Source organism: Corvus hawaiiensis, chromosome 10 (genome assembly GCF_020740725.1).
Source record: "Corvus hawaiiensis isolate bCorHaw1 chromosome 10, bCorHaw1.pri.cur, whole genome shotgun sequence".
Taxonomy (NCBI): domain Eukaryota; kingdom Metazoa; phylum Chordata; class Aves; order Passeriformes; family Corvidae; genus Corvus; species Corvus hawaiiensis.
The window spans coordinates 2,489,802-2,516,446 of NC_063222.1; the positions used below are offsets into that span (position 1 = coordinate 2,489,802).

The window sequence follows — 26,645 nt, forward strand, 5'->3', positions numbered from 1 at the left end:
AGACTGCGATTCTTACTCCATTTTTCACCCTTAGGTTTTCTCTCCTCGGCATCCTGACTGTCTAGTTATGCAGTCCCAGTTATCGCCACATTCCAGGTCCCCCTTAAAAGCTGGGTTGAGTTCAGAATTGCTCAACCATTGTTCAGGCTGTCCATGTGGAGGGTACATAAAACATCAGCCTCAGTTTAAACAAGTCTCCAAGTACTTGTCATCTCCCTGTCCTCTCAACCAGCCAGAGGAGGAAACAGTGTGACAAGGTTGGCATTTTCTCTTTCCTCTCCTGCTGTATGTTTTTATGCACAGGTGATGATGTGCATATTGGGAGTGTCTGGAGCACTAAACAGGGCTGCTGTGCTAGGCCTGGTGCCAAGTGCACCATGAGAGAGGCATGGTGTTGGAAAGGGCATCTCACAGGCAGGGTCCTCTTAGAGGGGTCCCAAAGCTGCAGCTGGTCCTTGAGTGTCACCTCTAGAAGTGATGTTAGTCCTGCAGCCATTCATGGATGAACTGCCAACAGAAGATCCCCTGGAGGAATGGTACCAGTTCAGGTGCAGAGAACACTAAGCAGGCTCTTTTGGATTTCAGGATTTGGGCATTCCCCTCCAGGTGCGTAAAAGAGCCTATTTCTTGTCAATAAACTCACAGATCAAATGATTTAGGCACAGAGAAAGGAGGAGGAAAAGGGTTTTGCTTCTTGCCTTTTATGGGGTAATGTGACCAGAGCAGGGGACAGCAGTGCAGGGGGAGGAGCATTCCCCAGCCTTTCACCGTCTAAATGCTGCTGCTCTAAGTTTCAGAAAAGGAGTCAAGGTACTCTTAAAAGGCCCTGCAAATACACCTCCCCTACTTGTCTATATTTATACAAACCCTGTTTTTCTAAAGCAGCTTTTCATTGAAGTCATTATTTCATTCTATGATATTAGAATAATAAATACTTCTTCTGGATCTTGATTGATCTGCCCAATAAATATTAGAGCTTTGTAGAATATGACAGTTCTTTTTCAGAGCAAATTTCATGGTTTTTTTGTTTTCCATATCTATACATAGTTGACACTTTCTCTTTTTCAACATAATTCTCTTTTGTGGAAACAATTTGCAGTCAGCCTTTCAATTCCCCACTCTCCCATTCATCATCTCCTATTTTTTAAACAGAAGTAACTGAAGAGCCCAAACTTCAAACACCTTCCAGTCAATAGCACAGCTGAAACTGATACATCTCTGAGGAAGTTTTTAGCTTCAGCAAAGGTGCCCATTTTGTGGAGATGACATTCAGAGGGAAAGACTTATTCACCACTTCTCCACAAACTAACTGCAAACCAGCATAAGCTGAAAGCTTGTTGGATTGTTTGACAGCAGTCTGTGAGACATTTCCCAGACTGTAATTAATGCCAGCCCTTCGCACCTCTGACCCAGCTGTTCTTGGCTGGCAAGGCTGGGTGCTCCCCAATTCTTTAATCAAGCCATTCATATTAGCTGCCTCAGAATGGATTTAAGAACATAACCTTTGGCTCCCGGTTCAGAAACTCATGGTCATTATATTGTTTCTATTTCCTCATCCCATGTCTCCCAAGTCACAAAAGGCTTTCAAAGCTGGCTGCATAAATATTTACAATGGAAAAATTTATGCAAATGCATGTTAGTAGGCATTTTTGCAGCACCTTCCCTTTCTATAATCCCCACCATCACTCAGTGAAAATATTTTGTGTACATACTGGTTACAAGTCAAACCAATGGGGTAATACTAAAATCACTCAATGGAAGCAACAGTCTGTTCTAGTAAATTGTTCCCTGACTGACCACTCCGGCCCTCAGCCCATGTTACAGGATTGTCTCTCCTCCCTCCTGCTAGTATTGGCTATTCATATGCCCCTGTCCTTCTTTCTCTGCTCCCTCCAGAGAGACAAAACTCGTCCCTGTATTGTTACAAGTGCCTTAACAGGCAGGCACCGAGGCTCTCTGCACCTTGTGAACACACCCACTCCAGCCACCACTCTCTGGCAAGCCAACATCTACGCCCCCGGGGCAGTTACGGTGCTGTCACCAGAATCTGACCTCAGAGAAAAGCAGTTAGCACAGAGTTATAAACAGCAGCACCAGCTTCACCACTACAAGAAATATACTTTGAGAAAATGAGAAACCTGCTTGTAATGTAATGTGGGGTAAAGATGAAATGAGTTTCATTGATCTGCTGCACAATGGCAGCAAAGAGGATCTGACAGGGTCCCACAAAGGCTCTCTTGATCTCTCCTAAGCAAGGAGCAACTGTCTGATCTCTCTGTAATGCAAGGTCAAATGTCTCAGATTTTACCTAGTGACTTCAGTCTCCTCTCACCCCTGCTCTCCTGCCTCCAGGAATAATACCTGCCCCTCTCAAACCCAGGGCAGGAGGCCTTGCTCTCTGCTCCCTGACCTAACCCAGAATGGGGGGATCAGGGCTGCCAGCACTTCTCTCCCTGCTTCCCACATGAAACGTTTACCCCATGAGCCACATTAATGATGCAGGTGGAATCACTGCTGTGCTGGGTATACTGTGCACAGCTCCAGGAACTGTTTAAAGCCTTTTGCTGAATGCAACACGGTACAAGCAGAGAGCTCAAACATACACTGACCCAGAGCAAGAAAAGTGCCTGGGAGATACCAGGCTTGGGACTGGGGTCACTAAAGAGAAATACTTGACCCAAGTTGTTAAGACACTCCAGAAGTTCAAGTTATTTTCTTTCAGAGCACAGCAGCAGTGCCTTTGACCATCTCTCCTTTTGAATCAGGGGCAAGAGCAGCGTGAGCAGTAAAGCAGTACATAGCTATGGGTTTATTCAGCCTGGCCCCTAACCCTTCCCCACCCCATGGCCCAGTCAGGTGAAACCAGCCATGCTCTGATGAGGGCTGCACGTTCCCGGTGAGTACAGCGCCTGTTTGCCTCTGTGCCGGGGAGGGGGCAAGGGTGACCCCTGCCCAGCAGGGACAGTAGTGTGGGCTGAGGGCGCGGTGAACGCTGTACTTACAGCACGCAGAGCGCATATGCTGAGGCAATTGACTCACTGGCCCTCACAAGGAAGCTGCCATCCTTGCCTACTTTGGAGAGCAGGTCTTCAGCTCTGGAACGAGTGATGTTGCCGTGGTACCAGCACTGATCCATTGCTGGAGCTGGAGGAAACCTGAATGCCAGCACAGGAGCTGCCAGAGCCGCCTGTGTGTCTGTGTATAACGATCAGCCAGCTTCAGCTCACCAGCTTCCTGTTTCAATAGCACAGAGAGGGAAAGGAAACTCAGCCACGGACAACTTCCTCAACTCAAACAGCTCAGAGAGTGAGTGTGACATATCCCTGCAGCCCCCATTCTCCCTCTTCATGCTGCAGCTGAAGTGACTAGCAAGCCCATGTTCCCTGCCTTTCCCTCCCGCTTTGTGTCCCAGCTGGTGATCTCTTCTGCTCCCTCACAGATTCAGTCCCCCAGGCTTTGGTGGCCTGCCATCCTATTTACGATCTCCTGCCAGATCCTTTGAGTTTTCATCTTTTTCCTGTCTGCCTTACCCACTACAGGTCTCCATGGGGAGTAAATAAACCTCTGATCAGTAACACACCATGCATTAGGATACATAGCACCGACTGCCCCATTCCTGCCTTGACTAGTCCTCATATCTAGCTAGGTGTGAGGAGGGGACTTCAAAGAACTCAAAAAAATAAAATTACTACTTCTCCATGCACAGAAGCAGACTGAAAGGCTGATTCGCGCTGGGGATTTATGACCAAAGCTCCCTCTCATCTGCTGTGAGATGGACTCAAAGATCTTTCCTACTCTAAATCCCCAAAGGTGGGATAGAGCAAAGCCGTGTCTGGCAATCTGCGTCAGAGAGGGAAGAACCGGAGCTTTCACTTCCCTTTTCTTTGTCTGTACATCTGTCCCTCAGCTATGCTGTGTGGCATGCTTAGTGTTGCATCTCCAGGACATGTTGTCGGCGATGCCAGGACATTCCTACAGGGCCACTGCCTGCACGGCAAATTTGGTTGCCTATCCTGTACCTCCAACCACTCTGCTCTCTGCATATCCACATTTGAGCTATACCTGAAAGCAGCAGCTGAGCTGCGACTCAAAGTCCAGAGGCAGAGGAAAGGCACAAACCCTGCTAGCCCTATGGTTCCCAGAGCCAGGAGAAGCACTGGAACCACAGTACCTAGACCATGCATGAAGTGCTATGCTGTACACCGCATGGACAGCAAGGCAGGAGAGAACAGACTGTCACTGCACAGGGGGAGGCTAGAATGTGTGGGTGTGGAGAGGGAGAGTGAACCAGCACAACCCAGTATCCATCCCTGCAAGCCTTCTTGCTGCTTTCAGTTATGCAGAGGCTTGGTCTGCAGAGTCCAGTTTAACCTCTGCACTGAGATGAAACTGTGGGCAGCAGCAGCCCGAAGCTGTGTGGCCAGAACAGGGCCCTGCTAGACGAGCAGAACTGCACTGTGCAGGGCTTCCTGTCCACGCAGAGCAAGCGCTGTCTGCACACCAAAATTAGCTCAGCTGAACCTGGCCTTCAGCTCCACCAACATCCACACAGGCCTTTAGCAAACTCCTATGGATTCAGGTGCCTAAATGGAGTCAGACACTGAATGCCATGAAGTGGCTCTGCCAGTGGACAGTAGTTATAAGCTACAGAGTGGTTACAAACTCTGTTCTCCCAACAAAAATGAGAATCTGCATATGGCAAAGGCACCGTGCAGCTGCTCTGACAGCCCTGCCAGGTCACAGTGCACTGCTAACCTCACCTGCACCAACTCCTTGGGATTTCTGGTACCTCCAGTAGCTTCTGTGGAGCACAGCTGCAGCAGGAAGCAGAACAGCTCTGAATGTCAACCACTGCTTGACCTCCCAGTGCTCTCCGTGCAACAGACATGTATCTGGATGCAGAGTGGACAGAGCTGCTCACAAAATGAGTTTTGTTAGAATGAAACTGTTTGGAGAGCTTCTCCTGATCTTCTGCACGCTAACACCAGGTAACAGGTACAAGCTCTCATTAGACATCTGAGACTAATTAGCTGCATACTTATCTCCTATCCCCCCCCCCCACCAACATAGGTTTTTAGCAAGTTTCTGCTATTTCCTTCAAATCCCTTGTCCAGGCACACACTACTCCTTGACTTGGAGACAAAAACAAGGGGAAGGGATCCAAATATAAGTGATGATTGTGGCAATTGAATGTGCAGGCTGGTTCCTGTGAGTATTTCTTGGTCCTAAAAGAAAGCACAGTTTCAGCTGCAGCTGTTCAAAAGGTGAATCCAAATCGCCCAATATAAACAGCTCTGTGATCCCTAATGACTTGTTAGCTTGGAATAATATCTCCAAGACACTACAATAGACACTTTATCTAAACTGGTTTTTCTATAGATGTCCAGGTAGTATTGCACCAGATGGGTGTCCAGCCACAAGCCTCTCCAGACCAGTAAATAAATACTGTCTGTGGCATCATTCAAGATGTACAGTGGTCACCCAACCCCCCCACCTATATTCAGCCTGTGCACTGCATCAGCATGGGAACTGCCAGGCGTGGCCAGATAAAAACTTAAGTATGCCTTTCCATGTCATGAAACTAAAGTATTCCATAGTACCTGATGAGGAGGTTAGGTCTATAGGGCAGCAGTTAGCTTTGCTGAAGTCTAAATATACCATTCCCTCATTAGGCATCAGTGACAGGCTATTGGCCACAAAGGTTATTTAGACTCTGGCCTACATCTAAAGAGCATGTGAGTAATACCCACAAAGTACTGGCTACCGGAGCCACTCTGCTACTCCAGCCCAGCATGTTACTGCCCTGCTGCTTGGGAAAGGCTTCACAAGTTACAGGTGTGTCTGTGAAGGTCATGAGAGCCCTTCACTCCCTTGGTATCTGCAGCATCCAGGTGCCCTGAAACAAATCTGGATGGTGAGGAAAGTCAGGGCCTCTTTTCCCACCACCCATGAAAGCTGTCAGTAGTAAAAGGCAAGGGCAGGAGCACTGTGCAAGCAGAGACTCGCAGACCTGAGCAGTGACACTGCAAAGGATCCTATGGGACTTGCCAGTGTTCACCAAAAGGAACATCTTCTGAGAGACCTCTGGAAATCAGGTGTTTTTCTTCACCAAGAGGGCAAACAAATATATTTTCCTTGCAGTCATTGAACATGTGCACACACGCAGGATACAGCACACAGGAAACAAACACAGACTGGTTCACATGCAGAATTTTGTCTGGAGGCATGGGTAACACTTCCCTAGCTCCATCTGCTCTGATGGGTCTCCCCTGGCAGCCCTTAGTTTCTGGTCTGTCCCTTGTCTAGTCACTGTATAATGGCTCCTTTCAAATCACAATGTACAGTAGTAGAATAGAGTCTCTCTCACCAAAACTAGAGCTGTCTCCTTCAGAAATCTTCTGAAAATCTGTCTACGTTGGAAAGCCTTCCAGCTTGAGTGTTTTATGCCACTCTGGTCTTGGTCAGGTCTCCTTCCTCTCACATTGGTGCTTTTTTGTTGGAAATGGGGCAATGTTATTTGTTTGACATAGTGCCTCATAAGCCAATAATACTCTGTATTAACAAGACATGGGGTAGTCAATGGTAAGAGAGTTGCTATGTGGATCACTGGCACTTGTGTTAGAAAGACCAGCAAGCACCTCCCCTCCTGACTCTAAATTGGGAGCTCCCTCTGCAGACCTGTCCTGATCCTGCAGTCCCCATATAGGCAAAATGCCGGTTTTGCCACTTGCTCTGTCCCCCAACATCGAAGGGTCCTGGTGTCCTCAATGACTCCTACTGTCACTGCCCAGGGAGAGGGAGCAGGCAGAGCACACAAGGCTGTGGTTTCCTTACACATGGGAAACTGCAGCTTCTCAATGCATGTAAGCAAATGGGCGAGTAAGCAGGGAAACACAGCACATGAAGTAAGGAGAAGGTTAAGTTAGACAGAAGCTCCCTGGGGTGCCTGGGAACCCAGCAAGGCAGCCCCAAATGCACTGAAGAAGTGGGCAAGGAATATCCCAAGAGCAATGCATCACACAGCCTTGCTGAAATAAGGAGACAGAAAGCACTGGAAATTAGAGGTGCCCGCATTCCTACACTGGTTGCAAGAAGCAATGCTCCTTACCAGAGCCAAAGCAGTTTCCTGAAGAAGATGACAGCAGATATAGGGTAGTAATCCCAGTGCCCTCTCTAGAACTTTCTCCACAACTTACTAAATACCACTCCGCATAACCCTGCTGCCATCTGTTCCCTCGCAGTCCCTGCACTGTCAGCACACATGTCCCTGAGGAAGTCCATCAGAGACCTCAAGGTGAGAAGCCCTATACAAAGCTCACACTTGTTTTGGACATGTGATGTGTAAAAAGGCAGCCAAAGGGAAAGGCAAAAATGGAGAACAGGCAATAGAAAACAATAAGTTGTGGTATGTTTAATAGACTTCACAATCTACAGACACAACAAGCCAACACCAAACTGTGTGTGCAGCAGGAGTACAAAAACTCTTTTGCTGAAGGACGAGAAATGACAGTGAAAAGCATCAGCAAAGATGTTTTTCAGACTGATACTGATGGAAGGGCTTGAGACTCAGTGTTCTGAGGGAAAGGCTTGCTTCAAGGTGAAGATGACAAAAATTATCTCTTCACATTGTCTATGGGTCCCATATTCAAAGAGGCAGGAGAACAAAGGTGAGCCATCGAGCCCAACACCCATGTACTGCAGATCTGAATAAGCACACAGGCCCTTGAAGAGTATGCTGGGTTTTGTCCAGTGTGCTGGATTTAAAGGGCTTTTGTTGAGGTAAATTCCTAAATCTTTTCGACCCCTTGGGTCTGTAGGATGAGCATAGAGTAACCAACTATCTTGACATTTGGCATCCGGGGGAGGTGGAAAGGCAGTAACACTTCCATGGCACCCAGAGGGAGGTTCTATTAGCATTTCAACCCGCTGGCCTCCCTCGAAGTCCAGCCCGTGGTTGTAGCTGACAGCCTGGATCCTGGCTCCTCTGCTGCTCCTTGCATTGCAGTAAAGGACCTTTCTGCCACAGGTGTGCAGCTCTGCTACCTGGCACTCCACCGCGCTCTCCTCCCCCACAAAGTTCCCCATCTCCCACGTTGTCCCGTGGTCAGAGCTGATGAAGCAGAAGGCATGAGGGGTGGGGTGTTGCTTGGGGTCCAAGATACGATAGGCATAAGCAGGAATCACGAGGCTCCGGGCCTCATTGCGCAATTGTAATCCATGACCCGGCCCCACCGCAAACGTGGCCCAGTTTTTGTACTCATTCCTGATGGTTCTGTCGGTGACATCCTGGGCAGTGCTCCAGGTGCGTCCTTGGTCCATGCTAGTGACATAGCAGAGACGCACCAGGTTGATCTTTGTCCTCAGCTGATGCTGCTCAGAGATCTTTCCTGGGACAGCTATGAAGAACAAGATGAGTTTCCCCGAGACCTCATCGTATACCGGGCAGGGGTTCATAGATCGGTGGCCTTCCAGCTGTGCACTGACAAGGGTCTCCATCCTATTCCACTGCCAGGGCCCATGGGAAGGGAGACAAGAATGGAACACACTGTTACAAAGAGACCCACGTTATAGTGCAAGGATGCCTGGATAAAAGCTACAGAAGAGCATGGGAAGAACAGAAACAGAATAATGGATAGAGCAAGAAATGGGAAGACAATAATCTGGCATTGCCAAAGGCAAGTGAAAATTATTTAGATGACAGAAAGCATGTACATTTCACCAGGCAGGTGGGTTATGTCCTTTTCAATTACTACTCCCTGAGGAACTGATAGCTCTGTATCTCGATGCAGCTGGTGGCTGATGACACCCTTTAAAAAGCTACAGCAGCTGAATTTTCAGAAATCCTCACAAATATATATATGGCACACAGACACGCCCAGTAGTCAGTGTGCTAGAACAGACACTGTGCTGTGTCAATGTTTTTTAGGAGGTCACAGAGAAACCCAAGGCCTTTTCAAACATCCTGGATGATAACAAATTCCTTTTCATTCAGGCTCCTGTTCTTCCACTTTGATCAGTATGTGAATGGGCATCCCAGCCTACACTGAGGCACCTTGCTAGGGCTGATTGCATGGCTCTGGTGTGGAGATTTGGACCCTGAGCTGTCTGACTCGGAAAATAGGTCACAGAGCTGGTATAACTACCCACCAAGCCCTGTTTTCTTCAAATAAATAGCACATAACACAATCATGTTTCTAACATTAACACTGCAATTAGAAAACTATGACTACATAGTGTTACTGGCTTGGTAAACAAAGCAGTAGTTTCCAGTAAGATTCTATTAATTAGCTTTTCTACCCTGATTTGCTGATTAGCCTTTTTGTTCGTATCTTATCTTTTCCTATCCAACTAATATTAATGTTTATTGAATATTTAATATTTCCATTTTAAGAAACTCTAGCATGTGAACACAAATTACTAAGTTTATGACCAACTGACCCCCACTAACTGAATTACAGGGAGTCACACGAGGTGTTACTTGAATGCTATGACACTGCAGGTGGGCTCAGAGGCTACTTCTGCTAGACAGACTCCAGCTCTTAAGAGCCTATATTCTAAGACAACCAATGAAGGTTTGGAATAGAAAAATATAATTACTTTTTTTTTCCCCCAAGACATTAATGACTTTGCATATGCAAAAATATATTATAACTAGAGTTTCCACCACGCCCAGCCACCCGGCAGCATAACTTAATAATAACTGGTAGGTTAATAAGGCAGCCAATTCACTGGCACCAACAAACCAGACACTTTTTTTGCATGAGGAGACTAGCTATTCTCAATTGTTTTTTAAACTAGAAATTAGTCCTAAGATGATGAATTAAAAAAAAAAAAAGAATAGTCACTGATCACTAATTTACTCCTCCCCGTCCTTGTGGCATTTCTTCCTCTTCCTTGAGGCATTTCTGCCTCTCTGCCGCATTTTTCCTGCTACAACAGGACTTTTGTCCCATCTCTGTATCTGCATCCCCAGCTCCGCAATGAGGGGTCAAAGCCACCCCTAGAATATCTACTCCACTTTAGTCCCCCCAAAAGCTGCCCATAGGGTTGAATCCCAGCAGTCATAACAAGACATGCATTATTTATAGGCAGATTTGTCTCCTGTACCTGGGGAGGAGAAGCTGTCCTGTCCGTACAGCAAGAGGGCAAATACATTCAACTCATTTGGGGCAGGTGGGCAGAACAGGGGGCAGTGCCTGCTGCTTCCTCCCTGCACTGGTACCTGAACGTGCTGCGTGGCTGGGTCATACATGCCTCTGCGCATGGCTATCAGCTTGGCATGTTCATCCACCAGGTCCTCTCGTTCCTCAGCAAAGGCCAGGATCATGCTGAACCGCGGCAGGTAGAGCAGGGCTGGAATTCGATAGCTCCAGGAACTGTTCCAGAATAACGTTTCTTGCTCCAAGACAGGGAATGCAGCCATTGTGCTAAAGGGAAGAGGACAAAGCACACTACATTTTGACCCAGGAAAGTGTGATGGGGCAGATTCCACTGCTTTTTGCTCTCTCTGCTCAGTGGGACCTGTCCTCCATTGAAACATACTTTCTGCTACTTTCAGCTTTGTCTTTTCCTTCTGCTTTTTCAAAGAGAACCTATGCATAGCATAGTAGCTGGAACTCAGGCCAAACTTACCCCAGGAACAGTCTGGTTGGTCTGACTGGAGTGTTGCAAGGTAACTACACCAAATCCAGTTAATGAAAAAGCTGTGCTTTGTTTTGTCTTTTTAATTAAATGTACAGGCTGGGTTTTTGTTTTGTTTACTCTGTAATTCAGAAGACTGTTGATAATAAGACATTGTAGTACTTTCCCTCAGAAGACCATTACTGTCTCTGTGGATGTTATATGCAAAACCTGGCACAGAACTTCTGCTTTCCCAAATATGAGTTTAAAATCCCATATAAATGACACACTGCGGCAATCCCTGGCCCCAGCTGTGCCCCAGTTTGAGGATGGTAAGCACTGAGCATGAGTAAGAAAAGGAAAAGAACACCCCTCCTTCCATAAGATCAAAGAACAGCCTGAATGGTGTCACATCACTTTGGGTGGAACTTCTGACCAGGCAGAAACCTTGTCCTCTTTACAATTATTTAAAAGCAATGTTATGAAGGAAAGCAAACATGAAGGAGAATTTAGGGAAGCTGCCTCTGTGTAACTGGTCTGTGCTATGCCCCACACAGCCTCTCTTCCTCTCCTCAGATCTACTTGGCCCTCTGTCCTCTTGCACCAAGCCTCTCTAGTGACCCAACTCACCCCAGTAAAAAAAACCAGTAGATTGAGGGAACTATGTCGCAGCAGATGGGGGAAAAAATAAGAAAGAAAAAAAGAGAAAAATATAGAAGGAAAAAAAAAAAATTCTCACATGATGCACCAGAAACTGAAGGCCTGGATATCCCTTGCTCAGCAGAGAAGGCGGGGAAGAAAAAAAGAAAAATAAATATTAAAAAATCAAGCCTTAGATCTCTGACGCACTGAGTGGGTAGGATGGCAGGAAGAAGATGACAATACACTATGAGTAAGAAATGCAAATGCCTCCTACCTCGCTGAGGCAGTACTTGCTGCACTCTTCGTTGAGGATTCTCCTATTTACCTAAATCTTGGAAAGCACTATAGCGGCTACTAGACATGGACCAGCTCCTGATGTTCTTGAAGGCTGCCTTGATAATTCAGGACCAGGTATGGAGGCAGCTTCAGAGTGCATGCACCTACCTGGAGAATAGTTTGCACTCCTCCATCTTTAAGAAGATTTTATTAGCCATCCTAACTAACATAGACTTGGCCAATAATTTTTTTTTTACAGTGTTTATTTCTGACTTAGGACAACACAGATAAATTGAGTTTATCCTCTAGATAAGTCTGAAGCACAAGGCTAGCTAGCTCAGAGGACCATACATTCCACTCTATCCAGATCCATAGCTAGGCAGCAAGTATTCAAATATTCCTTGCTTTCACCTTCCAGGTGCTATAAATATCAGTGAGATTTTTGAACTCACAGCACTGCTCAGAAGGGTCTGAACTGGACTGCTCTAGCTAAATCCAGCTGTACAGACCACAGCAAGCAACAGCTCCACTGCCACTCCAATCCAAAGCCACTGCAGAGAGAAATCTATCTCCCAGGAACAGCTGCTCCCTCCTCACTGTAGCAGAAGATACAGCAGTGTGAGGAAAGGCAGCAGCACCGCTACTGTACAGAGTGTTACCAGAACAGGATTACAGCTACCCATGCAATAACATGAAGGAAATAGGAAGACCTTCCTAGAACAAATAACTGTGCTGTTTGCTACTTACCAGCATGGATCTGGCTATTTATGGCTCTGAAACTGAAACTCACCAGAGTGCTTCCAGACTATTTAAAGGGAGATTAGTCAGCCTGTCTAGTGCAGCACAGGTTCCCTAGCGTTCCTGCTCATGATGCCATCCTGATCTTGCAGTCCTGCTTCAGAGCAGGGCAACAGGGAAGGAAAAGAAAGGGAAAAAAAATAAATGAGAGGAAGAAAAGGAGAGAGAGAGAGATCTGGGCTGGCCCACGAAGTCCTTGATGGAAAGCCAAGAGACCTGTGCCATGGGAGGCTGTGCTGCAGCCTGCTGCACACGAGTCCCTCCCATGTGAGCCTGTCACCTGCACACAGCTCTGCCCACACTCTCAGCCCCTCTGTGACACGCTCACTTTGAGTGTCACAACATCTTCCACTTTTTGTCAAATGGGGATTGAGGAAATAGCTGAACTGGGAATAGCTGCCATAGAAACAAGCCTGAGGTTTCTGGACACAGCAACTATAAGCAAGGAAAATACTAGAATCAAGTGACATTTCCATCTATCCAGAGACTAAACAGAGATACGTGTGAGCATACATTTTTACATACACTCCCTACACACAGTGTGGGTATTACGGCTGCATGGAAGATTTCTTCCCTCCTAAGCAGCATGACTCTGCCTGTTTCTGCCAAAGCCCAGCATCAGAGTGCTCCATCTCCAGCCTACTTATGACCTTAGACCAGACCCCACACTAAATCCAGGCTATGGAATTTCTTAACAAGCCAGGCAACACACATTTATTTAGTCTACTAAATCACCCTCAATGTAAAGTCAGAAAGATGTTATCAGCAAGAACTGTCAAACAACAAGCCTTAAACAAACTAAAACGTTCAGAATTCAAAACTGAAAAAGACACAAAACTGGAATTACTTTAATCCAGCAGCCAGCTGAACTAAACCTTTTAACCACACTAGAAACAGAAAGTTTCTCTTGTGGTAAAAACTTCTTACCACATTTACAAGGGGATTTTCCGGCTCCCCAGTACATGCTTTCCTAAACAATCAATCAGGGTCTGCTTTCAAACTGTTGTGGCTCAGCTTGGCAGTAGCTCCTGGGCCTTAAAGTAGAGGTTTTCTTAGCAGGAGAGAGGAGTTACACGAAGTAGCAGTCTTTTTCTTAAAATATATTTGGTGGAGGAATACACAAACTGCATTCCTACTTGAACCTACAAAATGTTGTATTTACCTTTTTAGCTCCTAGCAATGTCCACGGTTATGAAAAGAGAAAAAAAAAAGAAAAGAAAAAGAAATACCTTTTTTATTCTGTGTCTTCTGGAAGTCACATCAAAAGGAAAAAAAAAACCAGAACCAAAAAGCACTCCTATTGGATTAGACAAAAGGGACGCTCACCACACTCTTACCAACTAGTCTCCAACCTGCAAAATTATTTATGTTGGCAGCAATGTCAGCTGTCTTGGATCCCCAGGAAAAGCTATCAGCTGGCATATAAACACAAGCTTACATTTAAATAGCAAACCTGTTTTGCATATAAGGGGTGGTTCCATGTGAGCCGGACAAACAATAGCGAAGCACTTTTACATTATCATAGTAATTAAGTAGCATATTTCTACCTGCATGGGTTGGCACACTGTGGCACAACTGTTGGCTCTATACAGTTCAGCATGCTGTCTTATTTCTTGGTCCTCTACTCCCCTGGTGCTGAGGAGGGCAAAGTTCCTCTAGGTTGCAGCATGTGGACTCCCAGTGCTTTCTCTCAGAGTACTGAGCTGTAGGAAAGTTTGCCAAAAGAACCCACAAAATTGTTACAGCCAACAGGTAATGATGCTGTGATAATCTGACATTCTGGCTCCACACACCTCCAATCCATCAACATGTTCTTTCTGGATAAGAAATGGGTTAACACAGGATGTAGGGATGCGGGAATGACATGCTGATGAATTCACGCGCAGCTCCCAGAGCCTCTGTGGGAGTTTTCCAAGGCCAAATTATCCCAGCAGCTGCAAGGAAGGAGCTACTACAGGGAGCCAAGCAGGGGAACAGGGAGGAGAGTACGAGCCTAAGGTCACACCTGAGGAAGAAGGGGACAGCAGTACCCCTTCTCCCAGCTGTGCCCTGGCTGGCTGAGAGGCAGCATCTGGAGCTGTTGCAAGTGCCCATCATCAGAGATGACAGCAGTATCCCATTTCTTTCTGCATCCCTTTTTTTCCCCTCCTCTCTACTGAGTTTCCATTGCTGCCATTAACACTCCTTGTCTTTGCAGTGAACTGAAAGAATGAGAATAACAATCCTGTGAACAGATCTTGCTAGTCGTGAAAAAAGAGGAAGAAAAGTCTCCTCATTTGATGGCAGTTGTGATTGACCTGTGCAAGCCATATAGGGAATTGCAAAGGTGTGGATTTACAACCAATCAAGTGACCAACAAAATTAAGGTAATGCTTCTGTATTACTCTGTTTCTCTTGAGCAACCCTGTATCCTTTCCTGTTCCAGCAGGAATGCCCATCTTACCTGGGCAAGCCATCAGAGGATGTCAGACTGGCAGAAAACTAATCTAGAAAAAAAAAAAAGTGAACAGTTTCTGCTAGGTCATTGTCCTGGACTGCGTCAGAAAGAGTCCATCAAGCAGCAGAATCTGCAGTTGGAACAGGAGCATAAAGCTGCTGACAGGAGGAGCACACTCACCACCCAGACTGGCACTTAGCCATTGGATCTAATTAGCTGCATCATAAAACCACACCCCGTGTTTATGAATCTTGCCTAACTTGGCAAGTAAAGTACTGCCTTAATTGGGGCATACAAGAGAAGACTGAGAACATTTGTATCTCACTGCTTTACATGGAATCAAACAACAGGCAGTGTGAGGAGAAGTCCCTCCAGAGACAATGTCATTGATATCCACCAGATACTTTCAACAGTGGCTCCTGGAGAAAATCCAGAGTCAAGTAAAGCAGAAGCAATTAATGGAGGAAGAGAGACACTGAAGAGGCTGCTAAGGTGCAGTCTGCCAGAAAGCCAGACATGAATGATTGCTTTATGGATTTCTTCACCTTTTTTCTTCTCCCTGGCTAGCAGCAGTGTTATTCAGGTGATTTTTCTGAGTCACACCCTTGGCTTCTGCAGCCAGACAACTCATAAATACTCACTTGTTTAATAGAAATCACTTTTTCCAGCTGCAGCTTAAAACTTGTTGTCCATCTCTTCTCAGTGGGAGTCCCAAGTGTGGCTTGGTGTGGTGGCAATGGTTCCATGGGCTATGATGGCAGAATGCACATGGCAAAGTGGCTCTGCCTCTGGCCACCTCCCACCTCCCCTTATCGTCTCTTCCTCTCTAAGTAGATTCCACACATTCCCCTGCAGCTGGCTGGGATGCCCTGCCTTTGACCCACTCCCCAGGAGCAGTATCAGTATCAGATGTGGCTGTGCAGAAGCTAACGGTCTAGAGTAGCTAAAACTACTCCTAGAATGAAGGATGTGCTGCTTAGTCCTGCTGTGAGGTTAAACTGAGTGAATCCCAGTGCCTGTGCAGGACAGCCCCACAATCATCACGGGCACCCTGCACTGCTTCCCTGCAGTCATCAACACCACTGCCAGCATCCAGGCTCCAGCAGTGCCCTTCAGCCTCCAGCCCACAGCACAGACCTTTCTGATAAAAGAAAAAGTGCTTTTCCCAAACAACATGTTGTGTTCTGCAACTGTTTTACAAAACTGTTCCTTATTAACGATCAAAAATGGATGTCTCACTGTAGACAGGCACAGCCTGATCCTCCCTCTTTCCTTTCAGTGTAAATCAAAATCAGTGTCACCACTGAAGTTTAAAACAGGTTCAGGTCTGAGGAGGATCAAGATCTTCCCTTCTATTGTTCCACACTTACTTCATTGCCCTTATATCTGATTGTTGTAATGAAAAAGTTTTTAAAAAGGTTAAAAAATGCAAATGGGGTGTGTGGGTGCATTAATAAGAGGATATAAAAATAATGCAGAAGATAATATAATGACAGAATACTGAACAATGGAGCATTTGAATTTGGAGGACTGTGTTCAGTTTTGGGTGCCACCTCTTAGGAAAGACACGGCAATAGCTGCAAATGGAAGCTGAGGAAAAGAATTCAGAAGCTAATGCTCGTGAGCATATGTGAAAAGAAATTAGCAGGAAAACAAGAGATGGTACATTTAGTGAGTGACAGTCCATTAAAAATTGTCAATGTATATTTCCCTTGCAAAATGCTCAAACATGAATCCGTTGGTTCCCAACACCATTAGAATGGCAAGGCTGGCTCAGGTAATTCAGTGTTTTTGCTATGCTGTACAGTGTAGCTGCTGTTGTCAGGCAGCTGTAGTTAAAATCAAGGGGTTTGTGAGGTCAGATAATGTGAAGCAGCAATTACACAGTACTGCAAATTTTAAGTTAAAACACGATGTGCTGCTTTCCAGGCATTGGGGAATATGGTATCATTGGTGCAGAAGATAAATCCTATAGACCTGGGCTTTGACTAAAAGTTTGTTCTGTCAGGGGAGGAAAAAAAACAAGCAAGGAAAAGCCAAAGTAATAACAATTATGAATGTAACAGGCAAATGCTAATAGCAGAGCTCTTTGGGAAACAGGTTGCACTGGAGGAGAAAACATCCACTGTTTTCTTTTAATGCCAATTCTAGTTAAGGAAAAGAGCCTCTGAGCACATTTGAGACCAGCACCTCACTATCCTTATCAACTGTAGGAGCAACAGGCATGAGGAGCAGGTACTCTTTGGGTTTGTACTATTTCATACTCCACTGACTCCAGTTACGTTACTTTTGATTTCCATCAGGAGGAGTAAGCACAGAATCCTGCTGCCGGTGTCTCTCTCACAGTAAATACAACTTATTTCCTTACCTTGTGGAAAAAATTGGACAAAATCAGAAAAATATTCCCTTAACTCAAAGGGCAACAGCATCACCCCATAGGAGACCTGTAAGCCTTCTGGCACTCCATGGTGAGTCGTGGGTTTGTCACAGGGAAGCTTCCTCACCCTGTGAGAGACAACACCCAATAAATAGCCTGCCTATTATACACATTACACCATTTCTCCATTTACTTTAGCCATTCGGAACACAAAAGAAAAATACACTTTATTTTTGTTAACAAAACGAATTGCACAATCTATGGGAAGCAAAGGAAGAGAGGTGGTGAGGTCTGAATACAAAAAGTGGATTGTAGAAGCAGGATTTATTTAGCTCTCAAAATAGCAACACTGAGAAGGAGTCACTGTAGCAATTTAATGACTGGAAAATGCAATAAAACCATAGTTCCTTGCTTCATGTACTCTGCAGTGCTTGGACACTCAGATAAGCAAGTCTGAAGCACAAGGCTAGTTGGATTCACCCTGGGCAACTCTTGCAACAGAGAGGAGCTCAAATTCCATTGCATCCCTCGTTCCTGAGTCCTGCCAGCTCTCAGACCAGGAGTGCACAGGCCTGATAGTGACCTTGATTAATCATTAGAGGATTAATTGCTGGCAGCCCTCTATGCCCAGGCCAGGCATTCAGCTGGTGTAAAGGGACATTGACACTGGTGACCATGAATCTTTGATGTCTGAGCTCAGATTAACCCAAGCTTAACTCAGTGAACATCTTCCATGGAGTAGGCTGGGCACACAGCTGCATTTTATAAAGAATAATGTTGTGACCAATTAAAATATTTTGAAATGAACATGAGACTCGGCAAGTTCAGTGAACTTCAAATAGAAAATAAAAACCAAAGGAAAGACTAGCATCAAATTCAGCAGGCGGTGTGATGCTTTTTCTAAGAGTCAATCCAACTGCAGGCTTAAAAATACTGAGTGAGTTATCCGAGGATGAGGGGAAAATTCTCTCCCAGGTATAGCACTGATCTAAGCAATTGCTATTATTTGTCTTCTTTTGAAGCACTGGTCCTAAGTTGCCCCCAGAAGAGGGACATTCAAATCGTAGCAAGCAAGTAGCCTGGTAATAAGAAATTATTTCAAGAGGGGAAACTATCACAGGCATTTGAACTGATCCAAAAAGCCTTAAAATAAAACCAGGCTGGCTCTGCTGTATCCACCCCAGTGCCCAGGCATGTGAACCCACATGAAATTAAGAAATGGCAATCTAAAAATAGTCATAAACATTTAGGTCTTTTCATCTCAAATGGCTGTAAATAATGTAAAGCAAGAGCAGTTTCTCAGCCAGTGGGCCTTAAAAGTGGAAGCAAATACTATTTACTGTTTCCACTTACTTGAGTTTGCAGATCTGGACTGAAGTTTCGCCCAGTTGTTAAAGATTTATACGGGAGGTTTAACAATGCCCTGTCATTAAGCCTTGGCACAAGCAGTGCAAAGGATGTTCAGGGCATATTTGTACTAACTTATCTGGGTAAAGAGAAAGCTGTTCCTTTAAACTGTGTTTGCTGTGACTCTGGAAACTGAGCAAACAAAATCTGAGGGAAACTTTACTCTCAAGCAGAACTGACAGGAAGGTACAAGGACTGAAGGACAGCGAACTTCTGTAGGACATACCTGCCTCTGGATTCACAACTGATTTTCAAATCCCTAACAGCTTGAGGGAGTTTAATTCAGACTTTTTGGACATACCTCATCCCGATGGCAAATGACAGACTGGCTCAGCCCCTGAGTGAAAGGTGAGTAAAATCCTGTTCTGGGGGGATGCTGGAAGAGGAACTGCCCGAGGAAGAAACCTCAGGCCACAAACAAAGGCACAAATCAAGTGCCCAAGAAAGAACTGACTTTGCTCTACAAGCAAAGCTACACTGAAGGAGTCCTGTGCAAGCCAGAGAGAGCACAGTCGTGACACTGTTGAAATACTGGCTGACAGAGAGGAGAGACACCACTGGCACAACTTGGCAGGCATAAAACCCACCACCCACAGGGAGGAAGCCTAGTCAGAGGAGAGACCCAGACTGCACAGGATGGCATTAATGTGACCAACTGAACAGCAAACATTCCCAAACCAACCAACCAATCAAGCTGTGTGCCTTTTTCCAGGGGCAGCACAAGCTGTGATTTTTCCTGTCAAACGTTTATGTGTGATCTTGCTTTAACAAAAATGTATAAATAAAGACAGGAAATATGAAAACCAGCCTGTTTTCCTCTTAACTCCAGGCTGATCCTTCCCCTGAGCCAATTTTTCCTTTCACTCTCAGGAGACCAATTGCTGTGAATCCAGTGTAACTGTGAACTCTGTCCCAGCAATTATGTATATTTTTAAATGCACAAAGTAAACAAGGACTCAAATTTCATAAGAACAAGCTAGCTCTTCTGATCTTAAACTATCAACAGATTTGACCGTTAGAGTGGAGCTGTCACTTTCAGACCTAGTTGAAAGTAGAAAATTGCACTAAAATAATGAAAACTATTTAGAATATTTTGCTGAACCTTCAAGAAGTACTAATCGGCTGACATCCATTTTAAGATATGGACAGGAATTTTATTCAGGGCTGATTTTCTACAGATTGAGATTGGGACTGTTACCTCCAATCCACTTTAAGAACAACTGTAAATACAGGAGTATGTGTGAAACACCACAGTAACTGCCAGACAAGAGGAACCCAAAGAACCCATTGTCCCACACTGCTATAATTTGGCAAGGACATTCGCAAGACAATGTAAAATGCTTTAACAATATAATTACCCTCATCTGTCCCTGAGTATGTGGCCAGTGCCTGGCGATTTCACTCATATTTTCCTTTTGAAAGTATCTTGTTCCGTGATTTCTATAGGCAATTATATTTTTTCCCCCAGTAGTTATTGGAGGAAATAATTCATGTTTCCAAGCAGCACCCCATGGAAACTGCCCCATCATATCTAAAATAAGGAAAACTGACAAGACTCCGTAAAGCCTGAAACAATCTGGAAGTCTCATCTCCCTCTTGCCTTCTCTTTCCTATGTGAAATCATACTGGAAACAGATGTCTGTGAAAAAACAGGTCAAGCGTGTTACTCAATCTGCAAAACTTGGACTTTGCTGTTCCAAAAGGGAGCAATTCCTAAAACAAGAACCCTTTTTAGGAGCAGTTGCAGTCAGCTCAAATAAAAAGAAGGCCACTGAGGAACTAGAAATCTAGACAAGATGCCTGCTTTTCACTTGAGGACTGAAATGTAGAAAACATCAAATGAGGAATGACCAAAACCAAGAGAATATTCAAAATTGTTCATTTTTTCCTTTAATTACAGTATTTTCCAGAGTTCTTTTGAACACATCAGGTTATCTCATGTTTTGCTCTTGCACTTACATTGAGCTCCTGCTCAAGTAACTCAGAAAAAAAAGAAGAAAAAAAGGAGTATTCACAAACTATAATGTACTGCTCCCAGTCTAGAGATGGGGAACTAAGGAAACACTGACATGCTCAAGATTGCCCAGGGAACTGCAACAGAGCTAAGAAATTATATCTACTCTCCCAGGACCTGATCCCATGCCACAGCCATGAGATTCACTACCCTCATTCCAGCCTTCCTCTTTCTGTGCTTAAAAGCTGGGAATGAAGAGGAGGGTAACAACTGCTGTTAGAAGAAAGGATCCAGAGGGAAAGTTTTGCCAACCTTTCCCAGCGCTTGGGTAAAGTGGGCAACAGAATTACGGTTGCGGACGCCATGGCACTAATTTGACAAGAAGATGGCAACTCCCTGTGGATATACACACAGCCAGAGCACTGCACATGTCCCTCATTTTCTGCAGAGCCATGCTGGCTAGTGCTGCAGCTGGCAAATTAGAGGCAAGTGGGGAAGGCTTGGGGTTGATTGCCTAAGCCCTGGGCTAGTCCCCCAGTACTGGGAGAGAAGAGGCTGCTCTGCATTGGGAGCTGCAGTCCAGCAAGCTTCTCTTCCTGCCAGGGTCTAAAAAGGGCCATTCTGAAGGGGAAGTTTGCATTGGATGATGTTGTTTGCTGATGAGTTTCCAGAGTTGTGTATCAAGTGCTTTTCCTGAGTTACTGAAGACCCATGCAATCAGAGTAACAGGCTGTAAGAATAGAATCGGCTTATGTCATGTTTGAAATTAGCTGAAATTAGCTTGATGCAGTTGACAAGGATAGCCTGGCATAGCAGCTCTCCAAACCTGCCTGACTTTTCAAACCAGCAATAACCAGCCCGACAGGATTCTGATGTCTCAGTGACTTCAGGCTCCCTTGCAGCTACACATTTGCAAGCAGATTCACCAAACAGGCACTCCTTGGACCCTCCACCCAATAAACACTGAGGGAGGAAAAAGAGAGAGCTCTACTGTTTCTTGATCAACAAAATTAGCCTTCACTTTCCCTGCTTCTGTATGGAAGCTTTCAAATGAAAAACCCTATGAATTCTTACCTCTCTGCAGTGCAAACAACCACCCATGCTCATTTCTTCCATAACAAGCGTCTCATACGCAACCAGCAAATCTAGAAATAGAAGTGGGCATCATTATATTTTTCCCCAGGAGCAGCACAGGTCTTGTCTGCCCAAGGGACACTTGGCCTGTCTGCTTACTAATGAGTCTGTCTTGAAAAGCTTCAACCAAGACATCTGTTAATCCTCCCTTTCTAAGTGTCCTAGCATTAGTAAACCTTTCTGCTTTCAGCAAGGCATTATGCCCTGGATATTATTTCTTGTACTATGTTTTTGACTAAATCATTTCATCAGAGACTAAAGCTGCTATACCTTAGTCCTTTAAGTTTTTTAAGTAAGTTCTAAGTTGCATACACATTCCGTGGCTAGAAGGCTTCACACAGCCCAAACAGAACAAAAAAAAGGAGCAAGGACTTGCAACTCCCACGTGCAGCCCTGCAAAACAGAAGAGATCATCAGGCAGACTGCTGAGAGCCTTCCTGTGTACGTACTTGCATAGTACATTGGTATCTCCTGCTTTGAGGCTACATCCTGTGATTTGCCCCTAAGCCCTGAGCTAATAGTTGTGTACTCCCCCCAGCCTAGGAGATGCAGTGATTTGGTTTTTAATTATTCACTTACCTTCCAGAGATAAGCCTGGAAAACCTCATGAGTTTTCAACCACAGCTACTTAGCAATAATTTCACTAGTATCCTCTCAGCAGAAATAAGGAATGGGATGGCATCAATGACAAGAACATTTCAAAAAACAGCAGGAAGAAGGAAAGGGGTCTTCCTCAAGAGGCAAGAGTTCTTGTTAGTGGAGAGATGTCAGTGATGTCAGCGCTGTCAGAAGAACAAGGATGAGTTTTATACATTTTACTTCTCAGGACTCAAAATCTTCAAGCAAAGATGCATTTTCACCATTGCATGTGTAAGAATTTAAGGAAAGAAATAGAAATAAGGTCAGATTTTTGTTTTATTAGTTTTATAATAAAAAGCAGAAGAGTTTGTAGATTTCCACTTGTGCTCTTCTGTATGCTTTAAAAAGGAGGTTGATTCCTTCTACACAGCTGGAGAGCACGTGTGTGGTTATATATGCGTATATATGTACATATACACATACGTAGAATAGCTCCAGAGGAGAAATTCTTTAACAGCTACTGCCCATGGCTACACCTACTACATGAGACCCAGGGGATAAAGCATGGAATTCAATGGGATAGAGCTGGACCACTCGCTGAGATGCATGGATTGAGCAGGGATGACATTTAGTAGTGGCATACAAGAAAACACATCATTTTAGGTAATTATTCTTGAATCATAAAGAATCAGTAAACAGTAAGAAAGATAAACCATGCTGCAGCAGAAAAATATGCAGCTTTTTAGTGTTATTTTTTAAGCATATATTGATATATATTAGTTAATTTTTACAAAGTAGTGATATAGTCCATGTTTCATGCAGAGGGAATTGTATGAAGGCATGTATCCTCTTCTGTCGTGTAGTAACATTTATAGAACACACTTATTTGGTGTCCCTGTTGACACATGGCTTACCTTTATGCATAGAACTTCCCACAATGCCGGACTTAATTCCAGAAACATTTTTAGATCTAGCAAGAACATTTGAGTCATTTTCAGCCACTTTAAATGTACTGGTTTCTCTCTCCATCCCCATTCACTTGGTCTCAGGGTTTCGGAAGCACATGGTTTGGAGGATTTATTATATGAGTCCAATGTATTTATTTTTAGTCTCTGAAATGTTTCTAAAACAGGTACTCTGTAACATATGTGCAAGACATAAATGGTTTCTTTCTCACAAAAGTGTAATGAACTATATAATTCTGTCTTGGTTTTGCTTGCTATAAATAAGGTACCGGCCCTAAATCATGGCAATAGAACCATTATGTTAGCTTCCTGAGCTGAAAGACTATCTCAAAATTGGAGTGGTTGTAGTTTGATTCTGTTAAGGCTGGTTATAGAATTCAATCTTATTTACAAGATAAGTACAAAATGTTTGATTTCTGGAAACGTGTGGGGTCAAACTGTTTGATATTCTTTCTGCCAGCATTCCCAAACTTATTGTCTAATTTTCTCTGGCTTCTGCTGTGAACCTCTTTGGTCCTTGTCTCACTTTCTGGTCAGTCTGTTCTCAAGCTCCACCTGTTTGTCTCCACCTCTGTGCCTTAATCAAATAATACCTTGGCCTTGCACCTAAATAGTTGAAATTCCTTTGTGAAATGTCATGTACCTTGCTCTGGACAGGGACATGTACGTAACTGTCTTTTGCCACCACCTAATAGAAAGGGTCAGGATTGTAAACGCTTCCAAGGATGGCGATCCCAACCAGTAACAGTGAAAACATAAATATTTGTGTAGTCAGGCAGCTAAGGGCCATGTGAGCATTAGGGTAAGATGTTACCATGCCTGTAGATCCTTCTGCTGGAAGTCAGCCCCCCTGGGGCAGGGGTGCCTCAGCAGGACATGTGAGAGCACCAAATTCACACTGGCTCCAAGTCTGTGCCTTCATCTCAACCACTGATGAGGCTAAATGAATTCATAGCTGCATCTGCTGAGAGCTAAATCTGCCAGAGCCTAGGGCTGAGTCTGTGGGTGTTACTATTCCCCTGACTCAGACAGAAATATCTCTCGATGCAAATGCAGGCCTGAGCTTGTGCAGAGCCCCAGAGCCTCCATCAGAGTCCTCTCGCATGTGGCACTCCTTAAGGGATTGGCACCCGCATGAGCAAGAGCAGCTGCTGATGAGTAAGGCCTGCTGCTGGATTTTGGACTGTGCTGCATACCGACAGAGCTGGGTTTGCCTCATTATCATGCAGAGTGAAAGAGTTTAGAGATGACATTCCACTCCAGTTAAAACCAAGTAAGATGGAAAAAAATCACTGTCTCATACATGAGCAGGGATGTAATGGGGGACTGTTGCTGGCAGGAGGCAGAGGTTTGGTTTTGGTTTGCACAAGACTTTAAGAAAAGCATTTTTAAATGAAACCATTAAGATGCAGCTAAATTGGCATTTGCATGTACATTAAGACAGTATTTAAAGAAGAAATATTAAAGGAGCCATGTTATTTATAAGGGCTTGAAGTCAAAATTTTGTCTTAAAACCGCTCTATCTGCTTCATCAAATATACATGAAAGGTGCATCCCTATATTCAGCATACAAAACCTTTCAGATGAGTCATTAATAGGGCTTTTATACTTGTAACAACTTCAACACATAAAAAGGAAGAAAAGATTTAAGATCTTCTGCCTTTCTACAGCGCGAACACACTACAGCCAAGACAGCAATTTCTGCATTGAGCCCCAAAACTTTCTGTGGAGCTAGATATGATTTGAAGGGGCATCCAACCATGGATGGATTTGAGCTGATGGGAAAACTAACACAGCACTAGGTAACTCAGAGTAGGGGTTCATTGGCCTGTGTGCTGAGAGCATCCACCTGCATACTTTGAGTGGCCACTCAGACACATCAATACTGTTATCTTTATTCTTGGTGGTGGTAGGGACACACTATACAATCAGACAAGGGCAATTCTTCTGTGGCTGTATGTCCCTATATAGGCCAACCATTCAGTCAAGTTGTATTCATACCTGTTATTTCCTGCTTTGAAACGTCCCTGAGTTACAAAGCTGGAAATTTCAGTCTGTCTCTAGTATTAATTAAGCAATCTTCATTACCTTCCAGGCTGGGCAGCGTTGTATAATATCAGCAAATTGAGCAGTTTTCATTTCAAAATCCTTGTGTTAACTTCCTTATTACAGTACTTAACACTTTTCAGTCAGCCAATACACCTCCCCACTTTAAAGAGGAATTAGGAATTTAATGAAGGACTGGATTCACCAGCAAGGAGAGCCACTAGTCCCATCCTGCTGCACCCCTTCCATCGCAGGGAAGGCTGAGAGCAGGGAACCAGACAAGTCCCACACAAATGTTTGCCTTGTGGCAGTGGAAGAGAGGGTGCAGAAAAAAATCCTCCTGGAGACACAGGCTCTCAGATCAGGGCCAGCACCAGGCACACCAAAACAGCCCATTATCCAGGGCAGCAAAGTATTAGGGAGGCAAAGCATCCGTGATCCAGCTGCCTGCTCTGCTGTGCTGGAGGTCTGCAAAACTGCCGCTGAGAGAGGGGCCAGGGCATATGGAGCAGCAGGTTTGGCAGAGAAGGAAGTGGCTCTTTCCAGCAGCTCAGACACCACTTGCACCCCTCCTGTCTCAGCAACAGCTGAGGCAGCCAGCCTGGCTTTCCAGGGCTGCCAGCCCCCGGCACCTCCCTCTGCTACCAGTGCCCACCAGGGCTGCCACCAGTGACAGACCACACAGTCTGCCTCTGCCACGACTCGTTCAGCTGTGCCCACCTGGCACGTCGTGGGATGAGGGAGAGATGCTCAACTGGTGCCAGAATGTACCTCCTGCTCCAGACTCCCACATCAAGCTGCCCAGAATAAACCCATTTCAAATACCTGCAGGTCTGCACAGCTGCAATCTCAGCTTTCAATCTGCAGCTTCTGCTACTAAAAACATTCTTTGATTAGCCCTAACTGGTTAACAGAAGTTACACCTAATACACCTTTGATACATCTGATACCCTTCAAATCCCTCTAAGTCCACCCTATACAGTAGTCACATCCACAGCCAGCCCATTCCTTGAAAACACCTCTGGTCCCACCCTCCCAGAGCCAGCAGTGGTCCCTGTCTTCTACACACATCCATGTGTCCAGGTCCACATTGCTCTAGGAACCTCAGTCCCTTTTACAGCTTGTATTAGCATCTCACTCAACCCCTGAGTTCAGCTGTTCCTGTACAAATTCATGGCATTTGCTGGTAAATGCCAGTTTTTTACATAAGCAAGTAAAATTTCTATACAGTCAAATTCCTGGAGGCTGGATTACGTGTGAGTCAAAATGCATATTTCTAGCATTGTTGTATGCACATCACTTGCTGGTTTCACTGTTGTCATCTTTCCCTTTTCCCTACAGACTGATACTTTGGTCTCCATGAACTCCAGGGAAGTATGTTTCCTGCAAAGCACACTCAGGTGGGTGATG

General features: G+C 44.9%; 3 protein-coding genes across 22 annotated transcripts in view; 1 reads left to right on the forward strand and 2 right to left on the reverse strand.

Moving 5' to 3' along the window:
* The window catches only part of INPP5D (inositol polyphosphate-5-phosphatase D), a 62,359-nt gene extending 52,069 nt beyond the window's left edge, over positions 1-10,290 (reverse strand). For 2 of the 4 annotated variants that reach the window (XM_048313827.1, XM_048313826.1), the window contains exons 1-4: positions 10,223-10,241; positions 6,368-6,552; positions 4,761-4,892; positions 3,003-3,234 (exon numbers count right to left, since the gene is read on the reverse strand). In XM_048313827.1, the coding sequence (XP_048169784.1) occupies positions 3,003-3,136 (134 nt within the window). In that variant the 5' untranslated portion in view covers positions 3,137-3,234; positions 4,761-4,892; positions 6,368-6,552; positions 10,223-10,241. Of the gene's footprint in view, positions 1-3,002; positions 3,235-4,760; positions 4,893-6,367; positions 6,553-10,222 lie in introns of all 4 variants that reach the window. The other 2 variants (XM_048313824.1, XM_048313825.1) reach the window with 2 other exon arrangements.
* The window catches only part of NEU2 (neuraminidase 2), a 34,262-nt gene continuing 15,013 nt past the window's right edge, over positions 7,397-26,645 (reverse strand). For 7 of the 17 annotated variants that reach the window (XM_048313838.1, XM_048313839.1, XM_048313840.1 and 4 more), the window contains exons 6-8: positions 11,360-11,392; positions 10,223-10,427; positions 7,397-8,505 (exon numbers count right to left, since the gene is read on the reverse strand). In XM_048313838.1, the coding sequence (XP_048169795.1) occupies positions 7,567-8,505; positions 10,223-10,427; positions 11,360-11,392 (1,177 nt within the window). In that variant the 3' untranslated portion in view covers positions 7,397-7,566. Of the gene's footprint in view, positions 8,506-10,107; positions 10,428-11,359; positions 11,393-12,285; positions 13,521-13,565; positions 13,864-13,883; positions 17,279-21,585; positions 21,657-22,224; positions 22,428-26,645 lie in introns of those variants that run through there. The other 10 variants (XM_048313849.1, XM_048313847.1, XM_048313844.1 and 7 more) reach the window with 9 other exon arrangements.
* NGEF (neuronal guanine nucleotide exchange factor) overlaps positions 18,756-26,645 on the forward strand; it is a 48,705-nt gene continuing 40,815 nt past the window's right edge. Inside the window, exons 1-2 of the mRNA XM_048313828.1 lie at positions 18,756-18,905; positions 26,577-26,635. The gene's annotated coding sequence lies outside the window, so the exon portion shown is untranslated. The remainder of the gene's footprint in view (positions 18,906-26,576; positions 26,636-26,645) is intronic.